The sequence below is a fragment of the Nerophis ophidion genome, linkage group LG07, assembly GCF_033978795.1.
Source record: "Nerophis ophidion isolate RoL-2023_Sa linkage group LG07, RoL_Noph_v1.0, whole genome shotgun sequence".
NCBI lineage: Eukaryota > Metazoa > Chordata > Actinopteri > Syngnathiformes > Syngnathidae > Nerophis > Nerophis ophidion.
The window spans coordinates 3,706,592-3,725,624 of NC_084617.1; the positions used below are offsets into that span (position 1 = coordinate 3,706,592).

Sequence of the window (19,033 nt, forward strand, 5' to 3'; positions counted from 1 at the left end):
ATGAGCTTACAGAGCATGTCTTGATTTTCAAGTGCCTTTCAATGCCGCCCGGCAACAGGAAGAGCTGTCTTTTAGAGCTCCGCCCAGCCTGTGCATACACAAACAATCAGAAAGCTCCCGCATGTAGTTTGGAGTGTACAACAATAGTAGAGAATAACCGCAAAGGAGACTGACCATCATGGCTTTCAGTTCCATGGTGTTGGGATACCGTACACGTCCTCCATATTGAAATGTTTTCCTCAGATTCTGCTCACATGCCTTGGCGATGCCTGTCAGTGGAGAAGACTGACAATCACTGGATGGATGCATGAAATGTTAGGTGATTGTGGTTGGATACATCCATTGATGGATGAAGAATAGGTGTGTGGTCACTTTTGGATTGATGGTGAATGACTGGAAGGATGCTTAGATATGGCATAAGGATGGGTGAATAAACACGGTTCATCTGGAAAGTATTCACAGCGCTTCACATTTCCCACATCCTGTTATGTTACAGCCTTACCCCAAAATAGAATTAATTTATTTTTGTCCTTAATATTCTACAGACAATGCGCCATAATGACAATGTGAAAAGTTGTTTTTCTAGTAGTGAAAATCTATTACAAATAGAACAACAAAAAACATGTACATAAGTATTCACTGCCGTTGCACAATCAATCAATCAATCAATGTTTACTTATATAGCCCTAAATCACTAGTGTCTCAAAGGGCTGCACAAACCACCACGACATCCTCGGTAGGCCCACATAAGGGCAAGGAAAACTCACACCCAGTGGGACGTCGGTGACAATGATGACTATGAGAACCTTAGAGAGGAGGAAAGCAATGGATGTCGAGCGGGTCTAACATGATACTGTGAAAGTTCAATCCACAATGGATCCAACACAGTCGCGAGAGTCCAGTCCAAAGCGGATCCAACACAGCAGCAAGAGTCCCGTTCACAGCGGAGCCAATATTTGCTTTGATGCACCTTTGGCAGTACTAAAATGACAGAGGATGCAAAACAATAACATATTATTTATTTATTTATTTACTTTTTAAATCATACCTCAATTCTTTACTCTGCTGCTGGAATTAAAATTTTCCTGAGGGAACTCTCCTGAAGGAATCAATAAAGTACTATCTATCTATCTATCTATCTATGCATCCATCCATCCATCCATCAAGTATTGAGCAAATGCAGTGAATACTTGTGTGCATGTGATTTTCTATTTTTCTTTTTTTTTTAATAACTTTGCAACCTTGGTTATGTTTTGTTTAGTTTGATATTAGTTGGAATGGGTGTTGATTATTGTCACCTGCCTCTGATTAGTGGTCAGGACGCTCACCTGCTCCTGGTCACTAATCAGAGAGCTATTTATTCCTGCTCTGTACCTTCCCGCACATACTCAGTGGCCGAGTGGTTAGAGTTTCTGCCCTGAGATCAGTAGGTTGTGAGTTTAAACCCCAGCCGAGTCATACCAAAGACAGGGAAAAAAAAAGTGGATGGGTCAATTGCAGACGACAAATTTCACCACACCTGGCGTGTGTGAGAGTCATTGGTACTTTAACTTTTAACTTTTTAACCATACTCTGGCTGGCAGTCTTGTTCGCAACACGCAACATTTGTGAGGGTATTTATCTTCTTAAGAGTTTAGAATTACTAGTTTTTTGCTCCGCTGTTGGCTAGACTTTAGCTAAGCTCAACTGAAGTTTCCCGTGCCATCCGCACATGTTCCTTTTCTCGTATAGAATGCATCATCCTTCTTACCTACACGCTGCTTTCGGACGTCCTTCTGCATCTTGAAGAAACGACCATCGCAAAATCATGCGACCCCGGCGTGACATACGGTATTGTGTGTGTAGAATTTAAGGACAAGAATGAATTGCGTGTCATACCTTGGTACTGCAGGCCAATGCCAACACAGGCATCATGTAGAAAGCTGAAGAGGAATGGCTTCATCACGTGTGAACAGCGATGGAAAGCAGTCAAGATGTACATGAGCCTCCATCCTCTCTGGCAGCTTTCTCTACACAACACAAGCAGGCAATAAGACAACTTTGCACATTCATGACGATACACTTGCTATCAATAGATGTGTCATGATTACGTTTTGCTGCTGTTGTTGGCGGTGACTTGCTTCATCACTTGGCAGTAAGTTTCATCCTTCATCAGGCCGTGGTCAGCACTCAACTGCAGGGACGACACGTGAGACACCAAATTAGACAAGGTGACAGGAAAATGTCCACTGGTGTCGCTGGGATAGGCTGCGGCCCCCTCGCAACCCCCAAGATCAACAAGCGATAGACGATGGAGATGGACAGAAAGAAGTATTATTGTGTTTGTCTGTACGTACTTTCAGGATGACAGTGATAAGGTCCTGCTCAGTCTGACCTTTCAACGGCAGGTCTCCCATGAACTTCATGATGGCTGACAGGAAAAAAAAGTCATTATTGAATACAAGATATTAGTTCCTTTTTGTGTTGATTCAGGATATCTGACATTTTTGGACAATTTTAAGCAAGTTCCATATGTATGCATGGTTGAAGAAACATGATCTACTAAATGTTTGTGTGTATTAAAACACGTGCAAACACAACTGATCTACTAAGCTCATGCACAGAGGATTGTGACTCTTAAATGAGTCAAATAGAGAGTGCAAGGATTGTGTCCCTTCAATGATATATATGTATATATATATAAATATATATATATATATTTTTTTTTTTAATATATAAGACATGTTAATAATATACCGTTTTTCTGCCATCGCCATTTCAGCCCATTGCCCATGACTCATATATATATATACATATATGGAGGAGGAGTTTCAGAACCTGGTGAGGGACTTTGTTGTCTGGTGCCACACGAACCTCTTGCAGCTCAATCCGTCAAAGACCAAGGAGCTGGTCATTGACTTTGGTCGAGTCCACGGTCACAACCTACTGTGATCGAGGGAGTTGAGGTACAGACCGTGGACTCATTCAAGTACCTCGGGGTTTGGGTGGACAATAAGCTGGACTGGACTGTTAACACGGACCACCAGTACAAGAAAGGACAGAGCAGGCTGTACTTCCTCAGGAGACTGCACTCCTTCAACATTTGTAGAAAACTCCTGTGGATGTACTACCAGTCTGTGGTTGCCAGTGTTCTGTTCTACATGGTAGTGTGCTGGGGGGGGCGGTACATCTAAGAAGGACAGCTCCAGACTTGAGAAACTGATCAGGCGGGCCGGTTCTACAATGGGAATGAAACTGGACTCACTGGTGACAGTGGCAGAGAAGAGGACTGTTGACAAACTAGTGAGCATCCTGGATGATGCCAGTCACCCTCTGCATAGCCAGAGGAGCCTGTTCAGTGCTAGACTGCTTCATCCCAAGTGCAGGACTAATAGACTCAAAAACTCCTTTGTCCCACACGCCATTAGACTGTACAACTCCTCTCTGGGACGGGGGGTACGAGCATGACAGGGGATGCAAAACAATAACAGTGCAATACGTTTTCATAACATGGTCACTACTACCTACTTTGTCTCGTTGTATTCTTATTTTACTGTTATAATTTTATTCCCATTGTTGTTTTTTATTTTTTATTGTTATTGTAATACTTCTCTTTTGTTTCCATTTCAACCCCCGTTATTTACTTTTTACTTTTTTTTTTAAATTTTTTTAAATTGATCTCAACTCTGTACACTGCTGCTGGAATTTTAATTTTCCTGAAGGAACTCTCCTGAAGGAATCAATAAAGTACTATCTATCTATATATATATATATATATATATATATATATCCATCCATCCATTTTCTACCGCTTATTCCCTTTTATGGGGTCGCGGGGGGCGCTGGCGCCTATCTCAGCTACAATCGGGCGGAAGGCGGGGTACACCCTGGACAAGTAGCCACCTCATTGCAGGGCTATATATATATATATATATATATATATATATATATATATATATATATATATATGTATATATATGTATATGTATATATATATATATATATATATATATATATATATATACATATACATACACATATATATATATATATATATATATATATATGTATATATATATATATATATATACATATATATATATATATACATATATATACATATATATATATATACATATATATATATATACATATATATATATATACATATATATATATATACATACATACATACATACATACATACATACATACATACATACATACATACATACATATATATATATATATATATATATATATATATATATATATATATATATATATATATATATATATATATATATATATATATATATACATATACACACACACACACACACACACACACACACATACATACATATATAAAAATCTCCTTTTCAGCCCGGTGGGGTGGTATCTGTGTCATCCTCAAGCTGGGGTCCTCTACCAGAGGCCTGGGAGTTTGAGGGTTCTGCGCAATATCTTGGCTGTTCTTAAGACTGCGCTCTTCTGGACTGAGGCGTCAGATGTTGTTCCTGGCATCTGTTGGAGCCACTCTCACGGTTTGGGGGTTACTGTTCCGAGCGCCCCCACTACCACGGGGACCACGCTAGCCTTGACCTTCCACATCGGTTCCAGCTGCTCTTTCAACCCTTGGTACTTCTAAAGTTTCTCGTGTTCCTTCTTCTTAATGTTGGCGTCAGCTGGGATTGCCACATCTATCACCACCACCCTTTTTTGCTCTTTGTCCACCACTATGTCTGGTTGGTTAGCCAGAAGCTGTTTGTCAGTCTGGAAGCTGAAGTCCCACAGAACCTTGGCCCTGTTGTTCTCAGCCACCATCTGTGGTATATACGTATAGAAGCTAACATGTCTTCTATATCTTTCTTGCAATACGCATTTTCTTGCATCTGGAACATTCCTGCGCACGCTTGAGGTTATAGTGCCAGCGCTTCAAAGAGCGCAGAATAGTGGGTTCTGTTGAAGATGGAACTGCAGTACAGCTTCTACAATGCCCAGAAAAAGTTGTACATTTATAGTTGTATGCTGCATGTTTGCATACTAAGCAAAATGCCGCAAGTATGAGCATGAATGCTGAAAGCTGCGTATAACACGCAAAATCCTTCATTAAAGCGGTCTGCACCACTTGTCAATTGTAAACACAGTCTTGGAAGATCACCTGCAACATGCTCACTAATAGTTCTCCCAATGTTATAGTTTGCACACTCTATTTACCACTTCTATACGCCAAGTAGGTAACTAGTTGATAGTCTCACCTGATGAGATGTCAGCAGCCACTCTATTCATTCCACTGTCTGAGAACTCGATCAGAGACTCCTGCAGTGGAGACTGGGGAGACAGGAAGAAGGGCAATTCCTTTTAAATTGCACATACAGTCGTGGTCAAAAGTTTACATACACTTCTAAAGAACATCATGTCATGGCTGTCTTGAGTTTCCAATACTTTCTACAACTCTTGTTTTTTTGTGATGGAGTGACTGGCGCACATACTAGTTGGTCACAAAAAAACATTCATGAAGTTTGCTTCTTTTATGAATTTATTATGGCTCTACTGAAAATGTGAGGGTCAAAAGTATACATACAGCAATGTTTATATTTGCTTACATGTTCTTTGGCAAGCTTCACTGCAATTTTTGACCACTCCTCTTGACAAAGTTGGTGCAGTTCAGCTAAATTTGTTGGTTTCCTGACATGGACTTCTTTCTGCAGCATTGTCCACACTTTTAAGACCACAGAACTTTCCTCCAGAAAGTCTTATCTTTGTCCATGTGATGTCAGATGAAACAAAAATGGAGCTGTTTGGCCACAATACGTAGCAATATGTGTGGAGGAGAAAAGGTGAGGCCTTTAATCCCAGGAACACCATTCCTAGCATTAAGCATGGTGGTGGTAGTATTATGCTCTGGGCCTGTTTTGCTGCCAATGAAACTGGTGCTCTACAAAGAGTAAATGGAACATTGAAAAAGGAGGATTACCTCCAAATTCTTCAGGACAAGCTAAAACCTTCAGCCCGGAGGTTGGGTCTTGGGCGCAGTTGGGTGTTCCAACAGGACAATGACCCCAAACACACATCAAAAGTGGTAAAGGAATGGCTAAATCAGGCTAGAATGAAGGTTTTAGAATTGCCTTCCCAAAGTCCTGACTTAAACGTGTGGACAATGCTGAAGAAACAAGTCCATGTCAGAAAACCAACACATTTAGATAAACTGCAACAATTTTGTGGTCAAAAATTCAAGCAGAAGCTTGTGGATGGCTAACAAAAGTGCCTTAATGCAGTGAAACTTGCCAAGGAACATGTAAGCAAATATTAACATTGCTGTATGTATACTTTTGACCCAGTCACATTTTCAGCAGAGCCATAATAAATTCATAAAAGAACCAGACTTCATGAATGTTTTTTTGTGACCAACAAGTAAGCATCACAAAAAAATACGAGTTGTAGAAATGATTGAAAACTCTAGACAGCCATGACATTATGTTCTTTATAAGTATATGTAAACTTTTTTTCACGACTATTTACCCTTGGTGGTATTAATTGAATGATATCAGTGAGCAGACTATTTATCCAAACTACAGTCCTACCTTGGAGAATTGGATCATATCAGCAGGCTCCCTACAGTCTCTCCCATTCCTGGTTTCAGGATGAAATACAAGCAGGGGTGAACTCGTGAAAGTGCAAGTATATGCTTTGGTTTGTACGTGACTTGTAATTACTTCCTCTTCCTCTGTGCCTCTCTGAAGTATCTCTTGGCAAACTCAATGATGTGATACTGGCTGCCATACTGAGACAGATCCTCCAGTTCTTCACCCGGACTGTCCACGCACAAGTCCTTCACTACCTGCAAACATCCATCAAATATTCTGAGATACAGGTTCTATGCAGGTGTGCCTGACAATAAGGTCAGGAGGTGTAATTCTACAGTAGAAAAATAAAAGGACTATGTCATATTATACTGATTTCCAGTCTCTACCTCTGTGGAGCGGTCAAGCTCCTGGGCGGCGACCGACGAGCCCATCGCTACGGCAACAGCGGCCGAGGCTGCGACTCGTCCCTGCCTGTCACGAGGCTCCGCCCTCTCGGTTGGCAAACGTAGGAAGTCAGGAGCGGCCACGGGTCGGACATTTTCACTGGTAAACACCCCAGACGTACCGTACACAGCCCCGAACCGCCAGCCTGTACAAACAAGCACGCACGCACGCACGCACGCACGCACGCACGCACGCACGCACGCACGCACGCACGCACGCACGCACACACACACACACACACACACACACACACACACACACACACACACACACACACACACACACACACACACACACACACACACACACACACACACACACACACACACACACACACACACACACACACACACACACACACACACACACACACACACACACACACACACACACACACACACACAAATGCATTTACATCACGTCTTCAAAAACCCACCAATTAAGTGCCACCCTTTTTAAGTCACTTTTTCCTAATTCAAATTGTATCTGTTATTATTTTAACCTTTGCTGTAAAATATGCTTATGATTATTTTTTTCATCCACGCAATTTTTTAAAAATTGCTTCTCCAATACAATATCGTCGTAAAAAAGCAAAAGTCATAATACCGTGCCATGTATGTTTATTGTTATTAGTACTTTTATTAATGATTATTATTATTACATGCAGAGTAAAATATGAAGTGCTGGGTAAAATGGAAAGATGAACCCAAATCGGACAAAAGTAGAAGTTTATCATTATTCTAAAAAAAACATACTAGTTACAGAAAAAACTTTTTAATTTACAGTATTGTCTATTTTCAACCCCTATTTTGGAGGAGATTTTTTTTCTTTCTACAATTTCCTGAGAAAAGAATATTTATTTCATGTTTACATTTTTGACCATGGTGTAAAAATAGATAGATAGATAGATAGATGGATAGATAGTTCTTTATTGATTCCTTCAGGAGAGTTCCCTCAGGAAAATTAAAAGTCCAACAACAGTGTACAGAATTGAGATCAAATTCAAAAAATAATAAATGGTAAATAATTGGGGTACAAATGGATATAAAATTGAAAATATAACAATAAGAATAAAGATAACAAGCAGCAATAAGAATACGAATATAAAAATAAGAATATAACAAGAGAAACTAAGCAGTAGTGATGTTATGAAAATGTATTGCACTGTTTTTTGTTGTAGTTTATTTCAGTAGTTATCATTTTGCATCCCCTGTCATCCTAAAGTGCACTATTATCATTATTGAATAACAATATGATATATTAAGCCCAGTGATGATGTGGCGACTTGTCCAGGGTGTACACCACCCTCCGCCCGATTGTAGCTGAGATAGGCACCAGCGCCCCCCACCACCCCAAAGGGAATAAGCGGTAGAAATGGGTGGATGGATGATCAATTATTATTATCAAACATGACTTAAAATTAATTTTGTATCATATTTTAATAGGAATATTTGTTGTTATTAAACATGAAAAATAATACTTAATAAAAAAATGTATAACTTTAATTTTTACATTCTTTGTTTCTTAAATGTCCCAAAATATGATATACTGCACAGATATTAATATACATCATATATCATAAATAGTAGGAGTTGTGGTAGCAGAGTAGAGTAGTGTCAAAAACATATTGGTTGTACATGTGCACAATAATTGAATGCATTATTCTTATGATGTAAGTCAAGGTAACAAAACATGAAACCGTTTTCGAGTCCTGTTAACCCACCAAAGTCAGGTGTGTCTCTCTTAAGTTCTTCCAGGAGCATGACTTTTTTCTTCACGATGCAGCCGTAACTTTTGCCTGCAACCAACATGTTGACAGACATGAATACTTACTGTACTCAGAAGAGAGGACGTGGAAGTGAGCATCTCACCTGCCTCCAGGCCATCCATACGCTGCAGTCTGATGATGTCACCTTTGTGGAAGCTGAGGAGCGTCCTGTCCTCGTTGATGTCGTTCCTCACCGCCACCACGTATTCAGAGTCCTGCAGCGACACAACACGATGTTGCTGTGTGACACAATCTAAGTGTTTTAGCAACAACTGCCAACACACTATATTGACAAAAGTATTTGGCCACCTGCCTTGACTCACATTTGAACTTGAAGTATTATTCCATTCCTAAACCATAGGGTTCAATATGATGTGGGTCCACCTTTTGCAGCTATTACAGCTTCAACTCTTCTGGGAAGGCTGTCCACAAGGTTGCGGAATGCATTTATAGGAATTTTCCACCGTTCTTCCAAAAGCGCATTGGTGAGGTCACACACTGATATTGGTGGAGAAGGCCTGGTTCTCAGTTTCTGTTCTAATTCATCCCAAAGGGTACAGGTCAGGACTATGTGCAGGCCAGTCAAGTTCATCCACACCAGACTCTGTAATCCACATCTTTATAGACCTTACTTTGTGCACAGTCATGATGGAAGAGGAAGGGGCCCGCTCCAAACTGTCCCCACTGTCACGACCCGCGACTCGGATCGTTTATGGTTTTGCCTTTTGATATGTTCTTCTTCATGTTTGTTTCTGGACTCTGCCGATCCTTGTTTGAGCACTTCCGTGTTTGTTTTAGTCACCATGGCAACGTATTGTGCTCCTCCTCACGGGCTCCTGTCACACACCTGTTTCCGATTATTATTTGTGTATTTAAGCCCACCTGATTCCTTAGTTCGTCCTCGGTCCATTGTTTGCTTTATGCAACACGTCACGTTAAGTATTCTGTTCTATGTCTTTCCATGTGCTAAGTTCCGCCTTAGCTTCGCGTGCGGTCGGCACGTTACATTTTTGTACTTTTTGTCTCCAGCTAAGTTTAGCATTAGCTTCCCGTGCGTAGGCACGCGCTTTATTTTTCCATTTTTGTATCAGTGTTCTTTTCTGTTAATATATTAAAAACAATTCTTATCTGCACTCCTGCCTGACTGGTCGTTGTGCATCCACGAAGTGGCAACTCCGCGCAGCAAGAGCGCCGCAACGCGTGACACCCACAAGGTTGGGAGCATTTAATTGTCCAAAATGTTTTGGTATCCTGGAGCATTGAAAGCTCCTTTCACTGGAACTAAGGGGCCCAGCCCAACTCCTGAAGAACAACCCCACACCATAATTCCTCCTCCACCAAATTTCACACTCGGTACAATGCAGCCCGAAATGTAGCGTTCTCCTGGCAAGCTCCAAATCCAGACTGGTCCATCAGATTGACAGATGTAAACACCACTTTACTTGGCTTGGTGATGACTTGGTGATGTATGGCTTAGATGCAGCTGGTCGGCCATGGAAACCCATTCCATGAAACTCTCTGTGTGCTGTACGTGGGCTAATTGGAAGGTCACATGAAGTTTGGAGCTCTATAGATAGATAGATACATAGATAGTACTTTATTGATTCCTTCAGGAGAGTTCCTTCAGGAAAATTAAAATTCCAGCAGCAGTGTACAGAGTTGAGATCAATTTAAAAATTTAAAATAAAATATAAAAAAAAAAGTAAATAATGGGGGTTTAAAAGGAAACAAAATAGAGAAATATTACAAAAAGAATAAAAACAATGGGAATAACAATATAACAGTAAAATAAGAATATAACAAGAGAAACTAGGCAGTAGTGACCATGTTATGAAAAAGTATTGCACTCTATGCGCTTCAGCATCCGCTGACCACCTCTCTATCAGTTCACGTGGCCTACCATTTGGTGGCTGAGTTGCTGTTGTTCCCAAATCCTTCTATTTTCTTATAATAAAGTTGACTTTGGAATATTTAGGAGCGAGGAAATTTCACGACTGGATTTGTTAGACACGTGGCATCCTATGACAGTTCCACGCTGGAAATCACTGAGAGCGGCCCATTCTTTTACAAATGCTTGTAGAAACAGTCTCCATGCCTAAGTGCTTGATTTGATACAAGTGATTAGGACACCTGATTCTTATCATTTAGATGGCTGGCCAAATACTTTTGGCAGTATAGTGTATTCAGAGTCCTGTGTGACACAATCTAAGAGTTCAAGTGTACAAACAACACACTGACCTTCTTTATCTCGGTCAGGAAGTGGTCAATCATGCTTTTGACCTGCGGGGCCTTGGCAGAAAACAGTATAAGCTTCTCATTGACCAGGTTGAACTCCAGCATGTGCTTGGACGGAATGGAGACGAACAGGATATCCGGGTAGCTGGACAGGAAGTGAGACTGCATGGAATGCTTTAATCATTTAGTAACCTCTAATCTAGTGAACCGAGACCTACCTGTAAGGTCTGAGCACTCGGAAGTAATCTGGAGCATTGGAGCTGCTCCTCACCAGCTTGAGCAGCTTGATGCCTTGGTGGGACACGGCCAGCACCTGCACACCTGTGCCCACACTGCCCTGCGACATGACAACATTCATCACTTCATTCCCCACAACTGCATCCACTCACTGCCGAGAGCTCACTGAGGCTGGGAAAAGACGAGAAAAGTAGATCTCCCACGTGTCTCTCGCCATGGCGACCACCTTCTTCTTCACATTTTCATCCCGAGTTCCTGAGGTCTGATCCACCTGGTTTTCCACTGCAGGAGAACCACAGTACATTTATTCCAGTGACAGACTGGAGATCAAAGATAGCACTGATGGCCGTGAGAGCCTAAAATCTGTGGGACTTGACATACCTAGGAGAGTTTTCATCTTCTGTCGCTCCTCCTGGGTGATACGGATGCAGGCCTCAGAGAAGGTGTCATGTACGACCTGCAGGACCCATACAAATATTGCATTTACACAAATAGGAGGTTTTGTAAAATAAATATTTTTAAGACATAACCAAATATCAGGATTTCACATTTCTCTACATCAGGGGTCTCAAACTCAATTGACCTGGGGGTCACTGGATGCAGAGTGGTAAGAAAAGATGTCTTAAAAAAATATTTTTAAACATCTTTATTTTTATTTTCAACACAAAATAAAATCAAAATATAAATGAAACAAAATGAGAATTAAGTAACGTGAAGCAAATACTAAAGTCCGTGAACATTGCTCCAAAGTCAGGATTTTTTTGCATACAAAAGTAAACATTGACAGGTTCCAAGGCAGCAATATATGATAAAACAAGACAGCAGCTAAAGAAGGACTTCCCTATTCATCCCCGATAAAACCCGCCAGGTGAAAAGCTGATTTTACCATAGGATGAACAAATACACTATGGTACTAAAACTATAGCGGCCATTAACAGTTAGCTTCTACAGCTGGGTTGCCCAAAGTGCATAGCATCAAAATACATATTCAATACTATACTTAGACGAGCTTCTAAATACTTATTTAATACTATACTTATACTAGCTTCTAAATTCTTATTTCATACTATACGTATACTAACTTGCAAATACTTATTTAATAATATACTTAAACCAGCTTCTAGATACTTATTTAATACAATACTTGTACTAGCTTCTAAATACTTATTTAATTAAATACAAATACTAGCTTCTGAATACTTATTCAATACTATGCTTATACTAGCTTCTAAATACTTATTTAATTATATACGTATACTACTTTCTAAATACTTATTTACTACAATACTTATACTAGCTTCTAAATACTTATTTAATACTATATTTATACTAGCTTCTAAATACTTATTTAATTATATACGTATACTAGCTTCTAAATACTTACTTAATACTATACTTATACTAGCTTCTAAATACTTATTTAATACTATAGTCATACTAGCTTGTAAATTGTTTTTAATACTATACTTATACTAGCTTTTAAATACTTACTTAATTATATACATACACTAGATTCTAAATACTTATTTAATACTATACTTATACTAGCTTGTAAGTACTTATTCAATACTATACTTATATTGGCTTCTAAATACTTATATACATATACTAGCATTTAAAATACTTATTTAATACAATAGTCATACTAGATTGTAACTACTTATTTAATACTATATATATAATAGCTTGTAAGTACTAATTTAATACGATACTTATATTAGCTTCTAAATACTTATTTAATACTACACTTATACTAGCTTCTAAATAGTTATTCAATGCAATACTTATACTAGCTTCTAAATACTTATTTAATCATATACTAATACTAGCTTTTAAATACTTATTTAATTATATACGTATACTAGCATCTAAATACTTATTTAGTACTATACTTATACTAGCTTGTAAGTACTTATTTTATACTATACTAGCTTGTAAGTACTTATTTAATACTATACTTACACTAACTTGTAAGTACTTATTTAATACTATACTTACACTAACTTGTAAGTACTTATTTAATACTATACTTATACTAGCATCTGAATACCTATTTAATACTATAATTATACTAGCTTCTAAATACTTCAAAAATTATCTCAGCTCATTCAATCGCTTGCAACTGGACTGTTTATATTATCCTAGAAGACACTTCACTTTGCCTCTCAGGCTTCATCAGTTCAAACTTTTTTGGTCTATTTCTTTTGTCAGAGAACACATTTCAGGCAAAAAGACAGATGTCCACTGCAGAGGACACTGGCTCTCAGCAGGTTAAGGTTGAATACTGTACTTAGTATGTGAATCAACCTGTTTGAAGGTCAGGTCCAGCATCAGTGGATGATTGAGGGTCTCTTTGGGATAAAACACCTGGAAGAAGAGCAAAGAGTGAGAATAAAAAGAAGTGAAGGTGCAGTGTACAGTCATAGAGGGGAACACACCTCCTTCCTCAGGTACAGTTTCCAGGGGACATTGGTGTAGGTGTAATATTCATCACTGCTTCTGTTGTGGAGTTTAGTCTGGATGACCTCATCTTCTACTGGTAGCTCTCTGCAGACTGGACACACATGTATGCATGTATTCTTTCAAAACTTCATGAAACAAGATTGTGATGGTACAAACCCCGTTTCCATATGTAAATATAAACGGAATACAATGATTTGCAAATCCTTTTCAACCCATATTCAGTTAAATATGCTACAAATACAACATATTTGATGTTCGAACTCATAAACTTTATTTTTTTTTGCAAATGATAATTAACTTAGAATTTCATGGCTGCAACATGTGCCAAAGTAGTTAGGAAAGGGCATGTTCACCACTGTGTTACATCACCTTTTCTTTTAACAACACTCAATAAACGTTTGGGAACTGAGGAAACTAATTGTTGAAGCTTTGAAAGTGGAATTCTTTACCATTCTTGTTTTATGTAGAGCTTCAGTCCTTCAACAGTCCGGGGTCTCCGCTGTCCTATTTTACGCTTCATAATGCACCACACATTTTCCATGGGAGACAGGTCTGGACTGCAGACCTGTCTCCCATCGAAAATGTTTTACTACGAAACCACGCTGTTGTAACACGTGGCTTGGCATTGTTTCGCTGAAATAAGCAGGGGCGTCCATGATAACGTTGCATGGATGACAACATATTTTGCTCCAAAACCCGTATGGACCTTTCAGCATTAATGGTGCCTTCACAGATGTGTAAGTTACCCATGCCTTGGGCACTAATACACCCCCATACCATCACACATGCTGGCTTTTGAATTTTGCGCCTTTAACAATCCGGGTGGACACCACATCCTCTGTTTCCAAATAATATTTGAAATGTGGACTCATCAGACCACAGAACACTTTTCCACTTTGCATCAGTCCATCTTAGATGAGCTTGGGCCCAGCGAAGCCAGCGGCATTCCTGGGTGTTGTTGATAAATGGGTTTTGTTTTGCATAACAGTTTTAACTTGCACTTACAGATGTAGCAACCAACTGTAGTTAATGACAGTGGTTTTATGAAGTGTTCCTGAGCCCACGTGGTGATATCCTTTACACACTGATGTTGTTTTTTGATGCAGTACCGCCTGAGGGATCAAAGGTCCGTAATATCATTGCTTACGTGCAGTGATTTCTCCAGATTCTCTGAACCTTTTGATGATTTTACGGACCATATAGGGTAAAATCCCTAAATTCCTTGCAATAGCTCGTTGAGAAATGTTGTTCTAAAACTGTTCGACAATTTGCTTACAAAGTGGTGACCCTCGCCCCATCCTTGTTTGTGAATTACTTAGCATTTCATGGAAGCTGCTTTTATACCCAATCATGGCACCCACCTGTTCCCAATTAGCTTGCACACCTGTGGGATGTTTCAAATAAGTGTTTAATGAGCGTTCCTCAACTTAATCCGTATTTATTGCCACCTTTCCCAACTTATTTGTCACGTGTTGCTGGCATCAAATTCTAAAGTTAATGATTATTTGCATAAAAAAAATATATATATATTTATGAGTTTGAACATCAAATATGTTGTCTTTGTAGCATATTCAACTGAATATGGCTTGAAAAGGATTTGCAAATCATTGTATTCCGTTTATATTTACATCTAACACAATTTCCCAACTCATATGGAAACAGGGTTTTTGTATTTTAAATTGCCTTTCAAATGTCTATTATGGTGTTGGATTTTATCAAATAAATTTTCCCCAAAAATGCGACTTATACTCCAGTGCGAACGTATATATGTATTTTTCCTTCTTTTTATGCATTTTCGGCCGGTGCGACTTATACTCCAGGGCGACTTATAATCTGAAAAATACGGTAGTTAAATAGAGAAGTGCTAAATTGTTGTATATAATAATTGTTCTGAAGGAAACACATACACATTTCCTTTGGCATAGTAAGTTAAAGTGCTGCTATGACTGCACACAGTCTTATTACACAAGCAGTTAGCAATAATGGATGTACTACATCCTGTGCACTGTTCCTAAAACACACAGTCATAAAACATTTTTTTATGTGCCAAACTATCTCAATGGAGAACATACGAGACAATTCCTCTTGATGAATTCAAACATGTGAACATTTCACCTGCAGGATGGGCGGGGCCTGTGTCGGAGCCTGTCGGTGCAACAGAATTGGTTTGTTTCAGAATTGGTCCTCTTGCCTCTTTTTGATGGAAACACTGAGACTTCTTCTGAGTCTGAAACAAAAAGAAAGTGCATTCAGGTGTGAGTGTATGTTGTGTTGTAGTGTGTGTGTGTGTGTGTGTGTGTGTGTGTGTGTGTGTGTGTGGTGTGGGCTTGTACTGGTTGAGGTGGGTTGGTCATTTGGTCTTTAAGGATCTCCAGGGCTTCATCATGGGGGTCCGGCTTCTTTACAAATGTTCCATCATCTTTCCTAGACACGTGTAAGCAGATAATCATTTAAAGCATTGGTGCCAACACTTTTTTCTGCAGGCGAGTTACTTTTCAAATGACCAAGTGGTGGGGATCATTCATATATATCATTTATATTGATTTATTTATGAAAGTTAACAAGTGAAAGGTGTTTAATGATAATACAAGCATGTTTAACACACATTTCTTTCATGGAGACAAGAATATAAGTTGGTGTGATTGTGATGACTTGCATTGATTGGAATCAGACAGTAGTGATGATAACCTCCACATTTCCAAATGGAGGAGAGAAAAAAAGTCCTCCTTCCAGTCCAATACCACATGAAAGTGCTTGCTTTTTGCCATTTTATTTGTCCAGCTTCCATACTCCCCTTTATACACTTTACAAGAAATACATTGGCGGCAAACTCCCCAGCTTGCTAGCTTGTTTGCGCTAGCTTTCTGAGACTCTTATTTTGTTAGGGCAGGCAGGATGAAGCAGAACTTTTATTGTGAAGACAGGAACTGTGCGGTCGGTCTTTACAGTTTTGACTGCAGGTACGTTTGAAATAAAAAGTGTTTCTCGCTTTCCTGTCGGTCATTTTTTCTTAATAATGATCCGGCAGCAGCCAGCGTCATCTCACAAGATCCTTGAGTGTCGTGAATGTCAATCAAGTGACCAAAGTCACGTCTTGGTGAAGATTGATGATCGCAAATTTTTAGTTCTATTTTTTTAATGCCTGGCTGGCGAGGTACTGACACACCCTCCACCATGGACTGACACACCCTCCACCATGGACTGACACACCCTCCACTATCGTCTTACACCCTCCACCATGGACGGACACACCTTACGCCATCGACTGACAAAACCTCCGCCATTGACTGACACACCATCTGCCATAGGCTGACACAGCTTACGGCATTCACCGACACGCCCTCCGCCATCCACCGACACACCCTGCGCCATCGACCGACACACCCTCCACCATCCACCGACACACCCACTGCCATCCACAGACGCACCCTGCGCCATCGACCGACACACCCTCCACCATCCACCGACACACCCACTGCCATCCACAGACACACCCTGCGCCATCGACCGACACACCCTCCACCATCCACCGACACACCCACCGCCATCGACCGACACACCCTCCGCCATCCGCCGACACACCCTCCGCCATCGACCGACACACCCTCTGCCATCGACCGACACACCCTCTGCCATCGACCGACACACTCCGTCATCGACCGACACACCCTTTTATCGACAGACACACCCTCCGCCATCTACCAACACACCCTCCGCCATTGACCGACACACCCTCTGCTATCGACTGACACACCCTGCGCCATCGACCGACACATCCTCCGCCATCAACCGACACATCCTCCGCCATCGACCGACACACCCTGCGACATCGACCGACACACCCTCAGCCATCGACCGACACACCCTCCGCCATTGACTGACACACCCTCCACCACGGACTGACACACCCTTCACCAACGACCGACACACCCTTCGCCATCGACCGACACACCCTCTGCTATCGACTGACACACCCTTCGCCATCGACCGACACACCTTCTGCTATCGACTGACACACCCTGCGCCATCGACCGACACATCCTCCGCCATCAACCGACACATCCTCCGCCATCGACCGACACACCCTGCGACATCGACCGACACACCCTCAGCCATCGACCGACACACCCTCCGCCATTGACTGACACACCCTCCACCACGGACTGACACACCCTTCACCAACGACCGACACACCCTTCGCCATCGACCGACACACCCTCTGCTATCGACTGACACACCCTTCGCCATCGACCGACACACCTTCTGCTATCGACTGACACACCCTGCGCCATCGATTGACACACCCTCCACCACGGACTGACACACCCTTCACCAACGACCGACACACCCTCCACCATCGACTGACACACCCTCCACCATCGCCCGCTAGCTCGCCATCGCCGTAACGGGCCCCCCTGACTTACAGTAGGTGTTACCATTGACTGACACACCCTCCACCACGGACTGACACACCCTCCACCGTCGCCCGCTAGCTCGCCATCGCCGTAACGGGCCCCCCTGACTTACAGTAGGTGTTACCTACCGTTTGATGGAAGATCCAGGTGGGGACACGGTGGCTGGCTGGTGCTGTTTGATGATGTCCTTGATATCGTGGCTGGGTTCCATTCGCTCAGTGTTACTCACACTGGCCCTGACCAGGTCCTCTGGAGGCGGACCACGTGTCGGACCTGGATATTAAAATGACATTTACGTTGCAAACATGGATACTATGGCTAAGCGTGACAGTGGCACAAACTCATTTTGATGGATCTTGTGGGGGAGTCCTCTCTTTCTTTCATCTGCACAGATTGACTGGATAGTTAGTCTGCACGTACAACCTCAGCACCGTACTTTGTGCTTGCCGCTTACAGGACTTGGAGTGCGGGAGTTTAGCGGCGAGTGCATGTAATACTGCAGCGGTGGCGATGGCGAGGAAGGGAACGAGGCCATCATCTGCTGCTGGATTGCAAGGGCCTGCATGGTCATCTGCTGGGCCTGCACGTCCCAAACAAGAGTATGTGTGACACAATCTGGCAAAGTTATGATGGCACACATAAGACGCATGCAAACTCATCTAGAGGTATTGTCTGTGTTATTATCAGTTATGAAATGATCATGTGTGCCACAGTATATTCAGTCTCAGTGGGTTTGCAGACTTAAGAAATAGATGAATATTTATTTTTGTGCACGCTGGTTAACTGGTCGTATTAGGATCTTAGTAAATTAGGCCCTTAGTCTTTCTTTTGTTGAATTTTCAATGCAACTCATGTAAACATTTGAATATTGGCTAATAAGAAGAATTACTGTAATCCCCTGA

At 41.1% G+C, this 19,033-nt stretch overlaps 1 protein-coding gene across 1 annotated transcript in view; it reads right to left on the bottom strand.

Moving 5' to 3' along the window:
• myo15aa (myosin XVAa) overlaps positions 1 to 19,033 on the bottom strand; it is a 103,769-nt gene that overhangs the window by 23,254 nt on the left and 61,482 nt on the right. Inside the window, exons 36-57 of the mRNA XM_061905204.1 lie at positions 18,586 to 18,711; positions 18,473 to 18,515; positions 18,260 to 18,404; positions 16,050 to 16,140; positions 15,832 to 15,943; positions 13,692 to 13,807; positions 13,561 to 13,620; positions 11,635 to 11,710; positions 11,420 to 11,535; positions 11,235 to 11,353; positions 11,020 to 11,161; positions 8,885 to 8,996; positions 8,737 to 8,811; positions 6,956 to 7,158; positions 6,699 to 6,823; positions 6,567 to 6,615; positions 5,241 to 5,313; positions 2,337 to 2,410; positions 2,091 to 2,173; positions 1,879 to 2,009; positions 175 to 269; positions 11 to 88 (exon numbers count right to left, since the gene is read on the bottom strand). Coding sequence (XP_061761188.1) covers positions 11 to 88; positions 175 to 269; positions 1,879 to 2,009; positions 2,091 to 2,173; positions 2,337 to 2,410; positions 5,241 to 5,313; positions 6,567 to 6,615; positions 6,699 to 6,823; positions 6,956 to 7,158; positions 8,737 to 8,811; positions 8,885 to 8,996; positions 11,020 to 11,161; positions 11,235 to 11,353; positions 11,420 to 11,535; positions 11,635 to 11,710; positions 13,561 to 13,620; positions 13,692 to 13,807; positions 15,832 to 15,943; positions 16,050 to 16,140; positions 18,260 to 18,404; positions 18,473 to 18,515; positions 18,586 to 18,711 — 2,244 coding nt within the window. The remainder of the gene's footprint in view (positions 1 to 10; positions 89 to 174; positions 270 to 1,878; positions 2,010 to 2,090; positions 2,174 to 2,336; positions 2,411 to 5,240; positions 5,314 to 6,566; positions 6,616 to 6,698; positions 6,824 to 6,955; positions 7,159 to 8,736; positions 8,812 to 8,884; positions 8,997 to 11,019; positions 11,162 to 11,234; positions 11,354 to 11,419; positions 11,536 to 11,634; positions 11,711 to 13,560; positions 13,621 to 13,691; positions 13,808 to 15,831; positions 15,944 to 16,049; positions 16,141 to 18,259; positions 18,405 to 18,472; positions 18,516 to 18,585; positions 18,712 to 19,033) is intronic.